Source organism: Fusarium mangiferae (assembly GCF_900044065.1).
Source record: "Fusarium mangiferae strain MRC7560 genome assembly, contig: FMAN_scaffold023, whole genome shotgun sequence".
In the NCBI taxonomy this organism is placed as follows: domain Eukaryota; kingdom Fungi; phylum Ascomycota; class Sordariomycetes; order Hypocreales; family Nectriaceae; genus Fusarium; species Fusarium mangiferae.
The window spans coordinates 34287-46517 of record NW_024573943.1 but is presented as its reverse complement, the minus strand read 5'-3'; the positions used below and the strand labels follow the sequence as shown (position 1 = coordinate 46517).

The 12231-nt window shown below is 49.0% G+C and overlaps 5 protein-coding genes across 5 annotated transcripts; 2 read left to right on the top strand and 3 right to left on the bottom strand.

Moving 5' to 3' along the window:
- Positions 1-267: 267 nt before the first annotated feature.
- Positions 268-1030, bottom strand: FMAN_05103 (uncharacterized protein; the record flags this gene model as incomplete). The annotated part of the gene is made up of 2 exons (XM_041825649.1): positions 268-619; positions 672-1030. The coding sequence occupies 2 exons, from the start codon at positions 1028-1030 to the stop codon at positions 268-270; spliced, it is 711 nt and encodes a 236-aa protein (XP_041691008.1).
- Positions 1031-1861: 831 nt separating this feature from the next.
- Positions 1862-2509, bottom strand: FMAN_05102 (uncharacterized protein; the record flags this gene model as incomplete). The annotated part of the gene is made up of 1 exon (XM_041825648.1): positions 1862-2509. One exon carries the CDS (start codon positions 2507-2509, stop codon positions 1862-1864), a length of 648 nt encoding a protein of 215 aa, XP_041691007.1.
- Positions 2510-3775: 1266 nt separating this feature from the next.
- FMAN_05101 (uncharacterized protein) lies at positions 3776-7546 on the bottom strand (the record flags this gene model as incomplete). Its single annotated transcript, XM_041825647.1, has 1 exon — positions 3776-7546. The coding sequence occupies one exon, from the start codon at positions 7544-7546 to the stop codon at positions 3776-3778; it is 3771 nt and encodes a 1256-aa protein (XP_041691006.1).
- Positions 7547-8290: 744 nt separating this feature from the next.
- Positions 8291-9864, top strand: FMAN_05100 (uncharacterized protein; the record flags this gene model as incomplete). The annotated part of the gene is made up of 2 exons (XM_041825646.1): positions 8291-8444; positions 8492-9864. 2 exons carry the CDS (start codon positions 8291-8293, stop codon positions 9862-9864), a joined length of 1527 nt encoding a protein of 508 aa, XP_041691005.1.
- A 498-nt stretch (positions 9865-10362) lies between these two features.
- On the top strand, positions 10363-12118 carry FMAN_05099 (uncharacterized protein; the record flags this gene model as incomplete). Its single annotated transcript, XM_041825644.1, has 4 exons — positions 10363-10546; positions 10599-11014; positions 11070-11698; positions 11749-12118. 4 exons carry the CDS (start codon positions 10363-10365, stop codon positions 12116-12118), a joined length of 1599 nt encoding a protein of 532 aa, XP_041691004.1.
- Between the last annotated feature and the right edge of the window lie 113 nt (positions 12119-12231).

The window sequence follows — 12231 nt, the reverse complement described above, 5'->3', positions numbered from 1 at the left end:
GTATTTATAAGTAGTAACTCATCTAGACAGCGTCACTCCGTCTAAGAACGAAAGGAACATATAATGCGCAGAGTTAGATCCTCGCGCGAGTAATTAATATGCGACATAATGTTCATCATATGTAGCAGGGCGAGGAGTATTTCGCCTGTATGTGTTTTTTTGGTGTTCTTTACCTTTGTGGCCTTGAGGCTGAAGCCTCTTTTTGACCCCTCAACCCTATCACAGTTCATCATATGTAGCATCCTTGCCTAGAGCTTGGCACAGCTCTCAGCTGGCCTGAGGACCGCAGAGCTTAGTGAATGTGATGTCATCAATATTGATCGTAAGCTGATCATACTCCCCAGAGCACTGCAAGACAAGCGATAGGTCAGCCTGAGCAACAGCGTTGCTTCCACTTGACCAAGTCTTGCTCTCCGAAGTCCAACCAGTGTAGCCGTCGGGATAAACAGGCATGAGGGTATCGTCTCCGATCTGGGGAGCGACGCTGCACGAGAAGCCTGCGCCGACGTTGACGCCGGAGAAGACGCCCCAATTGTATGATAGTCGGTAGGTGCCGTCGAGGTTGGTCAGAGTCTGGGAAATCTGGGCGCTGCCGCCGCCGTTTGAGAAGACGAAAGAGCTGGAGTGCTGTTAGCGCAGGTGATATGGAGAGAGGTAGTGGAGGGGCTTACATGGCATTGGGGGCAGAATTGGCGCCGTCGGTGATGATCGAGCCGTCGCCGAACCAAGGTGATTTACTGCTGGCGCTGTCATCGAAGCCGGGGTTGACGACGACCTGGGTCTCGATGCAGGCGGGCGCTTCGGTAGTCGTCGTGGTCTCAGCGATGGCAGTAGAAGTGGTTTCTTCCAAGGCCGTAGAAGTAGTCTCCACAAGGGCAGTCGTTGCAGTGGCAGCCAAGGTAGTAACAGTCGTGTCGGAAGCGATTGTCGAAGTAGTCTCAGCAACGGTCGTCACGGTCGTGGGTCGGCAAGGGCTAGCTTCGGCCCCAAGAATGGCGAAAGCCACGGCGAGGATAGAATAGCGAACCATTTTTGCGATTGATTAAACGAGTGGCAGCGACTGAGACAGCGCAAGTAAACGAATGTGAGGTTGCAGAACGCAAAACCGATTCAACGTTGGGCGTGGCGTCTCCTTTTTAAAGCCCGCTGTCAAATTGTCAAAAACGCTCCGAAGGTGGTGTTGCCTGGACGCGAATTACTCGTTGGCGCCGCGCTAATGCCAATAGTTTCAGAGGCTACTGAAGTCTAGAGTGATTAAATCCGTCAGTGTGTGGGGGCTGATGATGTGTACCTTGCATCTAACGCGCATCTAACGCAGTTGAGATGGTCTACGGGCAGGGGTATCTCAGCCCCGATGAGCTAACACGATCGTCGATGAAAAAGGACTTCGTGCCTAAAATAAGCAATGAACCATCTGGAATATGACTATACTATGGCAAAATTAATAGATCAAGGAATCTCAAGCCCGATGACATGGTTAGCCAGATTGATCCCCTTCCCTGCATCAGCTCACAGACCCCGAGAATTCGGCCTCTGTCTTTTTGCCAAGCTCGTTCTTTGGCATCGCCCAAGCAAGTTCAGATGGAGCTGCACGCTAGATGTCGACCACCAACTGTATCAATCGTGTGAGCTACGTCGGCAAGCCTAAAGCTACTCTCCAGTCGTAGAATTAGGGTATCCAGCTCCATCTATACTTAATGAACTTCCTTCGTGCCAAACAAACTTGTTGGATCTACTTGTGTGTAGAGACGGGGTCTCTGCTGGAACTTTGTAGCTCTAACCAAGACTCGCGGACAGTTAGACAAGAGACAGTAAGTACGGGCATGGGGGTGAACTAGTAAAGGATACTATCAAAGCAAGCCTAAGGCCAGTCCAAACTGCCGTCAGAATCAGGCCTCTTCATAGTAAACTCGGCTGCCTGAGTTACCTTGATCACGACCAGCTCTTTCTTCATCTTTTCATTAGTCCGCTCAGACAACGGCTTACGAAGGAGATCTTCCCTACTCCCTTCAAACCATTCCTTTATGGTAGATTCCTCATCAATACCAAGTCTGTAAGTCTTGCCATTCTCGAGATTCCCCGCCTTCCACCATTTCCAAACCTTAGGCTGCGCTTCAATTGCCTCCCTGTATTCTTCGGCTATGCTTCCCGGCGGCAGTTGGATGCGTCCTACTCCACTTTCCATGCGTGATATAGATGCTTGTATAGTATATTTCTGTCCGGGATGTAGTGTCAGGAAATTGCTTTTGTTGTCCTCTCGCAAGGACCCTTCGCGGTCGGGGCCGCACATAAAGATTGTGTTTCGACGAGCCTCGGTGCCGGTCTTGAGGTCCGTGAAAGTAAGCCCTCCTTTATTCATGGGTGAGTCGAAAAGACGAAGATTCTGAGTTGGGAACGTAATCGGACGATTGTGTTGAAGGAAAAGGTCAATGGTGATTGTATGGTCATGTTCAGACTCCAAGTCAAAAACGGGAGACGAGGTGGAAACCTGTGCTTCGATGGAAGGCATAGTGAAAGGTTTCTGCAGATAGACGTTGTATAAGCTTGGTAGGAGATGCTTTCGAGTCAAGATGAGATAATAACGAACGAAAGCTATATCCTGTTTGAGCTTTGATAAGTGACGTAATCACTTAGGCAGCAATTTGGTGAGTGTGAGAGTGAGGATGTTGCGACGCAAGTTGCGATCAAGTGTGGCGATTATAGGTTCAGATTCAACTTACCTCTTGAGTTTCGGCTTCTCAAGTTGCAAGAAGTTAATGTAGGATTTGGACCCCGCGGGAATGTTGGACGGCAGTTGAATTGGCTGATGTTTGTAGAGCCTGTTGGTTGATCCTCCTGTATTCTTATTGGTAGAGACTAAACCTTCTGACTTTCTCCCAACGTCATGAAACACCGTATATGCATGCCGAATCCTCTGTTGGTTCTGTTCACTCAAGAACACCTGATTTGTGAGAAGTATGAGAGGTGCTCAGACCGCACTGAGGGATTATCTGGTCAAAGTAAGCAGAGTGACGTTGTAATTGCGAGTTGATTTTCGTCACAAAATACGAACACGAGAATATCGCCTGGAGGGTATAATGATCCTTTAGAAATGAGGGCTCCTATTTTTAGAACGCAGGGTTAGAAGCCAATTCAGCAGATAGTACCTCAAGATATAGCACGATCGTGAATTGCTCAAACTCAAAGATTAGATTTTATAGGTACTCCTTAGCTTACCTACCATCTTAGTTTCTGAAATATGTTACTTTATATATTATCTAGGCCGATATAACCATTAGTCCGGAGCAGGCCTTGCTAGGTAAGAAAAATATAATGCAACCATGAAAACGACCACCAGGAAACCAACATGATCACCGGCCATGGCACTTAATCTATTTCTGACTTGGCCATGTCATTGCCTTCGACGCTAGGGGGCTCCGTGTCTGCCGGGGAAGCTGCTTTCAAGAATGTCCACGACCAACAAGCACGATGCATGCTGAATGAAAAGGGATGACGAATTCATGCATTGCTGTGAGTCTTCTGGCATGCAGTTGATCGAGGACCTGAAAGGCGAGCAAAATACTTGAGGCAGTTCCTTCTGATAAAAGTGGCAACTTGACAGGCTTGGAAAATGGCTCTTAAGACCATTGACGTCGAGACAGAACTCGATTATCTAGCAACCTATGACAAGAATTAGCACCCTGACCCAGATAATCTGGCCGCTGTTGCTTGATCGATGCCGATTGTATAGGGCCTTTAATTCGTCATTGATTATTTGCGCCATAATCTATTTCTTCTAAATACCATAGTGGACATACGGAACCCAGCCTAAGAGTTTAGCCGCTTCCATGTCTACCTCATCCTCCAAGGCGACTACATCCCTCGGGTCCCGTGAGGTCTCCAGGTTGCAACTTCTCATTGGTGTGGCGAGTAGAGACGCCTTATCACCTTCAACACCCCGATTCGCCCCCTGACCACAGCCGACATTCCGCGCAGGATCTTTCAGATACACCCAACGATCACGAAACTCCCTCGTTGCTCTGTGAAGTCCTCGACAGATCGAATTGTTAAACATTCCCTCCTCCGCCATTCCTTCATAGACCATTTCGGCCATACCAACACATATCTCATCTCTTACCTCCCATAGAGTGCCCAGCACGTGGCGAAAGCCGACTAACTGGAATGCATTTATAAGATGCACATTCTCGTCAATGAAATTTCCATCTGGGATCCGTCCTGTATTACAGGCCGAGAGATATGCTAGCAGTGGGGACTGCTTATAAATATTCATTGCTAACAGATCCTCTACTGTCAGGGGGTCGATTTCCCAGTCTTCTAGCAGCAATTGGCTGAGCAAAGGGTTCTGATGATGTGCCATGCCGTGGCCTGCAAAGTGAAATACCTTACAGTCACGGAGGTATGATAGGACTCTCTCCTTCTTTCGGCTAGGTTCGATAGATGTAATTTCATGTGATTTGCAAAACTTATCGAGTATGGCAACCTCCTTCGCAGCAAAGGGAAGACTGGGGTGGTTTGGTGTATCTCTCATAGCGACTAGCAGAGCTGCCTTGGCTTCTATCGCATCTGACTGTTGGCGTCCTCGAATAAGGGCTCTGATTGAAGAAGAATATGAAGATACTACCCTATCACAAACCGTCTCTTTCGCCCCTGTGAAATGAAGACCTGCTGCGTGTAAAGGGAACTTGGACAATGGGCCTGTAGGTATCCACCATACCCGCGGCCACAAACCTGGATCATTCCCCACGAACCCAAGATCATTGAGAATATCTCGAGCGAAAGCATACCAGATCCACTCAAGGAGTTTGTAGCTGATTGATCTAGCATTCAGACTTGCCGCATGACTCTTGATATCTTCCACCCGTAAGCCAGGAAGCGGTAGGACTCGGATCTGGTCGTCTTGCAAGATCAGAGCGTCGCAGCGAAAGCCACTGACATTGATGATAACGATAGGCCCGTGTAAGCTTGCCCTTCTAACTTCACTCTCTAGTGGAGCAAGAAGGAACCGACCAAATCCAGGTAGCTCACGAATGGAATCGATGAGTGACTCTAGTTCGCGGCCCGCTAAGTGACGTCGATTCGCCCGCTTCACAGTACCCAGGTGGTCCAGATGACTGGCAACAGGCTCATCCAGCTGATCCCGTAGTCTTGTATACCTTTCAGCCAATTCAGGATGTTTTTGTTCCAGGTCCGATATATCCACCTTCAGGTCGCTGAGGGTGCCTATGAGAACCCCACGTCCGAGTTCTAGCAGTGCAATAGCCTCGTATGGGTTGACCTCTGCTAGAAGGGCTACTGCAGCGCCGTCACATGCTAACCCTGCGATCTCGGCCAGCGCAACCAGGATAAACTGTTTGTCAGAGTTGTCGAGTGAGGCAGACACGAGGAGGGGAACCAGTGAAACCACTGCCGAGGCAACCTCGTATGCCTTGGACCAATTCTGAGCCTCTGTGTAGATATCCAATAGCATCTTGCCTGGCGGAAATCGATCCATTGGAGTGCTATCTGGATAGTTGAGGGCGTTATGAAGATACTCCAATGCCTTTTTCAGATTTTCAGATTCATTTGTTCTCTTGTGCTTGAGGTGAAAGCAGGTTGCAACGTAATGCATCCGGCGTGCTCGGTTTGAGTCCTTGTCCGGCGTTTCATCCAGGGCCTCCTGGCTTTTCCGAGTCGCCTCTTCTAGATCTGCCACATGTTCCAGCCTCCTATATCTCATTTGATACTCAGCACCAAGACATTCTAGGATAAACGACCGATGTACCGTTTCTCTTGTTGTATCGAGAGCGATTTTGTGCCAGCGGATGGCCGTGTCTAAATCCGCCATGTCTCCCAACAATTGATAGCGCTCATAGTAGCCCCGCCCGATATTTCCCTGCCGTTGTGGCAGCCGCGGATCGTCCAACGGGGTGAGATCCAGAGCTTCCTGATACATATTGATGACTATGTTGATGTCTTCGATCTTGTGTCCGCGGTCAAAAGCAGCATGGTAGCCTACTCCGATATGTTGAAGCCGTTCAGGCCATTCGAGGCTATCCTTTGAAGTTATTTCTCGGGCTTTACAATAATAGTCAATGGCAATCTTCAAGTCTGATAAAGCACCCCTCCTCTCATATCTTGACTGGTACGAAGACCCAAGGTTCTGAAGTTGGCGAGCTCGGTCTGCTTCCTTACTTGGTGTCATTTCCAACCCCTTTTGGTAATTCTCAATGCTTGCATCTAAAAGGTTCAGATCCGATGTCTTGTCGCATGCGTCTCCGTATGCCACAGCCAGATTGTAGACTTGATGGACGTAGTCTGGATGAGACTCCGGCGTTATTTGAATGCTTGTCTCGAGAAGCCTAATCCCTACGCTGAGGTCGTCCATGTTTCCGTTGCGCTTGAACTTCTCACATCGTGCAACGCCGAGTTGAAACATCCGATAGCCGTAGTCTTGATGGTCTTTGGGCGTCAAGTCGAGAGCCTCTTGAAAATAATCCAAGGATAATTGCAGGTGTTTCATATGGCCCAGTCTCTGATGCTGTCTGAAATATGCCACTCCTAGCTTCTGGAGGCGGCTGGCACGTTCAGGCTGTTCAAGTGTCGTTGCATTAACCACGTCCTGAAAATATTGAGTTGCTGCCTGTAGATCCGCGACATCGCCGTCCAGTTCATATTTCTCGACATATATACCACCGAGGACGTCAAGCCTGCGTGCTCGTGCAGGATGGCGGCTGGGAGTTGCATCAAGTGCTTGTAAATAGTATTGAAAACACGTGGCAAGGTCTTCTTTTTCCCCTCTGATCTGGAATCTGTCGTAACATGTGGAAGCAAGGTTGTGAGCTCGCACAGGCCAGTCAACATGCTCCCGGAGAGTGGCAGCAAGACCGTGCTTGCAAAGGTTGACAGCATTGTCCAAGTCAGCAATGCATCCTGTCAGCCAAGAGCGTTCTCGAAGTCTACCCGCAAGGCGTTGTACTCGGCGCGAGTAATCTGGATGTCTGTCATTGATGCAAGCCACTGCCTGGTGGCAATTTCTAATACATTCATTTAATTCTGCCAGTTCTCCCGATTCCTCGAATTTCAAATCGTGTATGGACTGAAGATAGTGCAGCCTTATTTGAAGCTGCGGGTCTTCCTTTGCAGTGGCTTCGACACATTCAAGGTACTTTTCAAGGGCGGCTTCCAGGTCGTGACTTCCGCTTGTCTGCTGATATTTTGTATGAAATGCAATCCCGAGCTTTTCCAGCCGCGAGGCTCTGTCGACATGCTTAGCTGGTGTTGCATTTAGTAACTGTTGATACTGCCTAATGACGGTATCAATATCTTGCAGGGATAGGCCATGTAGGAAATCTGAGTCAAGGGATTCCGCGACCCATTGGCAATCAGATGGAACACGATCAGTCCCAAGATCACTAGCAAACATATTGGCTTTTTGCACACCTTTGAGGAGTGAATAGTGATGGATGTTTATTTTATGACAAAGGGAAGGATAGAGATGAGTCGATAAGTTATGTAGATAAACCATTTGGGGGCTGTTACTAGATTCGGTATTCTGTGCGGCTGACATTCAAAAGGGCTGCTGTCTGGGGGGTTGAAAATCAGGCTGGCACCCGTTCTGGTACATTTCAGAGCCACATAGAATACCGAGACTAGCCCAGACAGATAGCACATAATATTTGAGTTCTTTGTACTGATGAAGTTCTCGGCCATAAATCTGAGCTGTAGAAAACAGGTAGGTATGCACGTAATTTCTCGGTAGGTCTGTTTGACCCCCGTCGTCACAAACAGCCACGAAAAGTACAACAAGTGGCCGTGCGACCTAATGGCTTGGTTTTGGTGTTTTAGGTGCAGTCAAGTGTGTTATTTGCAGTTGAGACTTGCGGCCGAGAGCTGAAATCAGCACAGAGAGCTTACTTAAAAAGGGCTTTGTGTTGGGTGCAGGGTAAGCCAGTCTCAGCATCACATCCACAAAACCCCCAGTTCTATGTTAAAGAACCCAAACAGCAAACTAGCTGTGCCGCGTCAAATAACATCATGCCACCACCCCGCACCTATTGTCTAACATGTCAAAGCACTCACGTACAGCATTTCACACGCTGTCTCCAATGGGTCGCTAAGACTACCAAGCTCAACCTCCGTCCCCTCAATCCAATGTCACCCGATTGGTCGGATAAATACATTCAGCCCAGCCGGATATCACCAACATGCATTTGCCCATGATGTGCGAGAACATAAGTATCAACTCAGCTGCCGACACCAACTGCCATCTCGAAAAGGTCAAGCTGAGTCATAGGAAGATACTGCAGCCACAATGTCGCCCTCCAACCCCATCATCCCTGGCTTCTCGCCCGATCCGTCCATCGTCAAGGTTGGCGAGTGGTACTTTCTTGTGAGCTCCACTTTTCACATGTTCCCTGGTATTCCCGTCTACGCATCCAAGGATCTTGTGTCGTGGAAGCACATAGGTAGGTGTCCCATGTCTTATTGTGTGTATTGTTGCTGACGGATGTAGGAAATATTATCAGTAGACCGGGACAAGTTGTTCTGAAACAATCAGACACTGAAGTCAACCGTATGCCAGATGTTGGAGAAGTAATGCTCGCGACTGGTGGTCTTTTTGCACCAACAATTCGGTACAACAATGGTACTTTCTATGTTGTTTGCACGAATGTTGTGAGAGCGACGGAGGATACTCGGTATGCTCTGCAGAACTTTATTGCTACGACGAAGGATATCTGGTCAGGCCAGTGGAACGACTTGATCTGGTATGACTTTAACGGCATTGATCCCAGTATCTTGTTTGACGATGATGGAAAGACGTATATTCAGGGCTCCAAGTCGCCTGGCCCGTACACCAGGATCGCCCAGTTTGAGATTGATATCGCGACGGGCAAGAAGTTGTCTGAAGAGAAGATCCTCTGGGAGGGCACGGGCGGAGTTTACCCTGAAGGACCGCATATTTACAAGCGAAACGGCTGGTACTGCCTCATGACATCTGAGGGAGGAACCCACGAGGACCACATGATCACCATGGCCAGATCCCGCAATGTCTGGGGTCCTTACGTGCCATGTCCCGAGAATCCAATCTTAGTCCCGGCAAGCAAAGACATGTACATTCGCCACACAGGCCACTGCGATGCCTTTGAAGATGAGAACGGTCAATGGTGGGGCGTTCTTCTCGGGGTCCGTAGAGATAAAGACGGAAGATACAACATGGGACGAGAGTCACATCTCACGCCCGCAAAGTGGACCGACGATTGGCTCCGTCTTGAATCCGTCGAGGCTGAAATCAACACATCCCGGCTCGCCAGCGCAAACGCAGAACAGGGATTGACGGCTGTGGAGGGCGTGGATTTGCTGTACATCCGAGACCCAGTTTTGGAGAACTACAAGATTGACAGCGGAAGCAAGACGATCAGTGTAACATCATCGCCCATCGATCTGTCGCATCCACAGGAATCACCCAGTTTTGTGGGTAAGCGACAGCGTCTGCACGCAGGTCAAAGCAGCGCTACATTCAAGGTCAACGCATCGTCAAAGGTCAAGACTGGGCTGGCAGTTTACAAAGATGAACACCGTTACTTGCGGGTCTTTTACGACACCGCTCAAAGAGCGGTAGTTTACGAATTCGTCAACAACGCCAAGGATCTTAAAAAGACGGAACTGCGCGCGCTGGACAGGGATGTTGACACTATTCAATTCCGCTTTGAGTACACTGAGCAGGAATATCGGGTATTCTACACAGCCGGGAATGATTGTGAGCATGTTGCGACGCTTGATACGCTCGATATGACCGGCCCAGACTTTGTAGGTCCCGTTATCGGCGTGTTTGTCTTGGCGCAGGAGAGTGTCACGGTTGAAGTCGACGATCTGCAGGTAGAGTGAGTAGATAAGCACGCCAAGTCAATTAAGATTGAGCTCGGTTCGGCTACGCTGAGCTTTGTATATCCGGTTCCAGCCTATTGGTGTGAAATGCATGCCCCATTGTGACTCTCAGACACATGACTCTAATTACTGTTGGTCCTTGATTAAGCTTTCAGCCTAACATTTAACCGCTGAAGCCCAACAGGCTAATTGACCTCTACGCCCGCGCGTGTCTATCACAGTAATTAACCGGTTTACGCCAATTGGACATGTAAATTCCCCATGGGGAGGATTTTCGCTCCTCGTAGCTCGGATAAAGACATGCGGGGGAAACAAGCTTCAATTTGGGGTAAGCCGAGCCAATGGCTGAGCGTGGAGGGTCCCTGGAACAGTCTGTTGGTTTTAAGCTCTTAGATCGTCTGGCTAAGTCGAGTCAGTGATATAAAGCTATCGCGTCTCCCCAGTATTGGTCCTTTCTCAGATCTTCACTCACTGACACGGTGGAAAGCTACAGGCATCATGGGTCTTCTCACTCCTCCTCAGCGGACCCAAAAGGTCATTCCTGATAAGCCAGCCAAAGGGCATTTCTTCTTTGCTGGCAAGGAATTTGCTCGAGTGCCTTGGTGGAAGAGGTCCAACATGCGCATTTTGTACTTTTACATCGTTATTCTCATTCTTACCAACACTGCCAATGGTTTCGACGGTAAGTTTCCCTACATTACGGCTTCGCTTGTGCGGCTTGCTAACATGATCAGGTTCCATGATGAACGGTCTTCAGACACTCTCCTACTGGCAAGAGTACTTTAATCACCCACGGGGTTCCATTCTCGGCCTATTCAACGCCTCTATGAGCCTGGGCTCTCTTATTGGTCTTTTTGTTGTGCCTTATCTGGTCGATTGGGCTGGCCGCAAGGTTGGTGTGCAGATCGGTTGCATTCTCATGCTGCTCGCTGTTGGACTTCAGGCCGGAGCTCAAAATTTTGGAATGTTTGTAGCGGCACGTATCATTCTGGGTTTTGGTGATTGCATCGTTCTTGGGTCGGCGCCTCTTCTCATCGCTGAGATTGCACATCCCCAGGATCGTGCTATTCTCGTGACGCTGAGTGGTGCTTCTTACCACTCTGGTGCTTTCATTTCTAGTTGGGTCACATACGGTACCCTTCAGATCAAGGTATGTACTCTCGCACGGCGAAGAAAAGTATGCCTGATTACTGACATTGCATCAGAGCAACTGGTCCTGGAGACTTCCCAGCCTTCTGCAATCCATCTGCAGTGTCATCATTCTTGTCGGAATCTTCTGGATGCCCGAGAGTCCCCGTTGGCTCCTCAGTAAGGACAAGCACGACGAAGCCCTCAAGGTCCTCACCCACTACCACGCAGAGGATGACCCCGATGATGAATTCGTCCAGCTCGAGTTCAGCGAAATCAAGGCCGCCATCGCCCTCGACAAAGAAGTTGGACAGACAGCCTGGGTCGACTTCCTCAAGACTCCCGGTAATCGCAAGAGAATCGGTCTCATCACTGCCCTCGGTTTCTTCAGTCAGTGGAGTGGCAACGGTCTGATCTCTTACTACCTCAAAGGTATTATGGATAATGTTGGTATCACAAAGGCAGAGACTCAGCTTGGTATCAATGCGGGTATGAAGACACAGGGTTTGATCATCAACACAGCCTTTGCTTTCTTCATTGATATTTTCGGTCGTCGGCCTATCTATCTCACCTCGACTATCGGAACTTGCGTCATCTTCACCTTCTGGACCATTGTCTCGGCTCGATACGATATCGACCCCAACAAGGCTCTTGGCTACGCCTTTGTGGCGCTGACCTTTATCTATGGTCTCTTCTACGACATCAAGTGAGCTCCCCCCTATAACATGTCCCTCCTCCAAGGCTAATAGTCTGCAGGTCTGGTCTTATGGCCAACTACACCACTGAGATTCTGCCCTACGGTCTTCGTGCCAAGGGTTTCACATGGCTCAACTTCTGTGTCACCGCCGCGCTCTTCTTCAACCAGTATATCAACGGTATCGCTCTTGAGGCTATGGGCTGGAAGTACTACACCATCTACTGTGTCTTCCTCGGTTTCGAAGTGTATGTCATTTACTTCTTCCTCATCGAGACCCGCTACACGCCCATGGAAGAAATCGCGAAATATTTCGATGGCAATGCGGTTGATGTCGGTGAGGTCGCTAGGGCTGATATGAAGGAGAGGGGTGTTATGATGACTGAGGTGGACTCTAAGGGAGCTCGTGCTACGGAGATTGAGACTCGTTAGAGTAAATGACATATTTTGGTGGATACATGACTGATGACGAGATGAAGGATGGAGGAAGGCAACATATCATGAGAATACCCGAGAAGGTATGGACGTTGTTAGCTGTAGTAGCA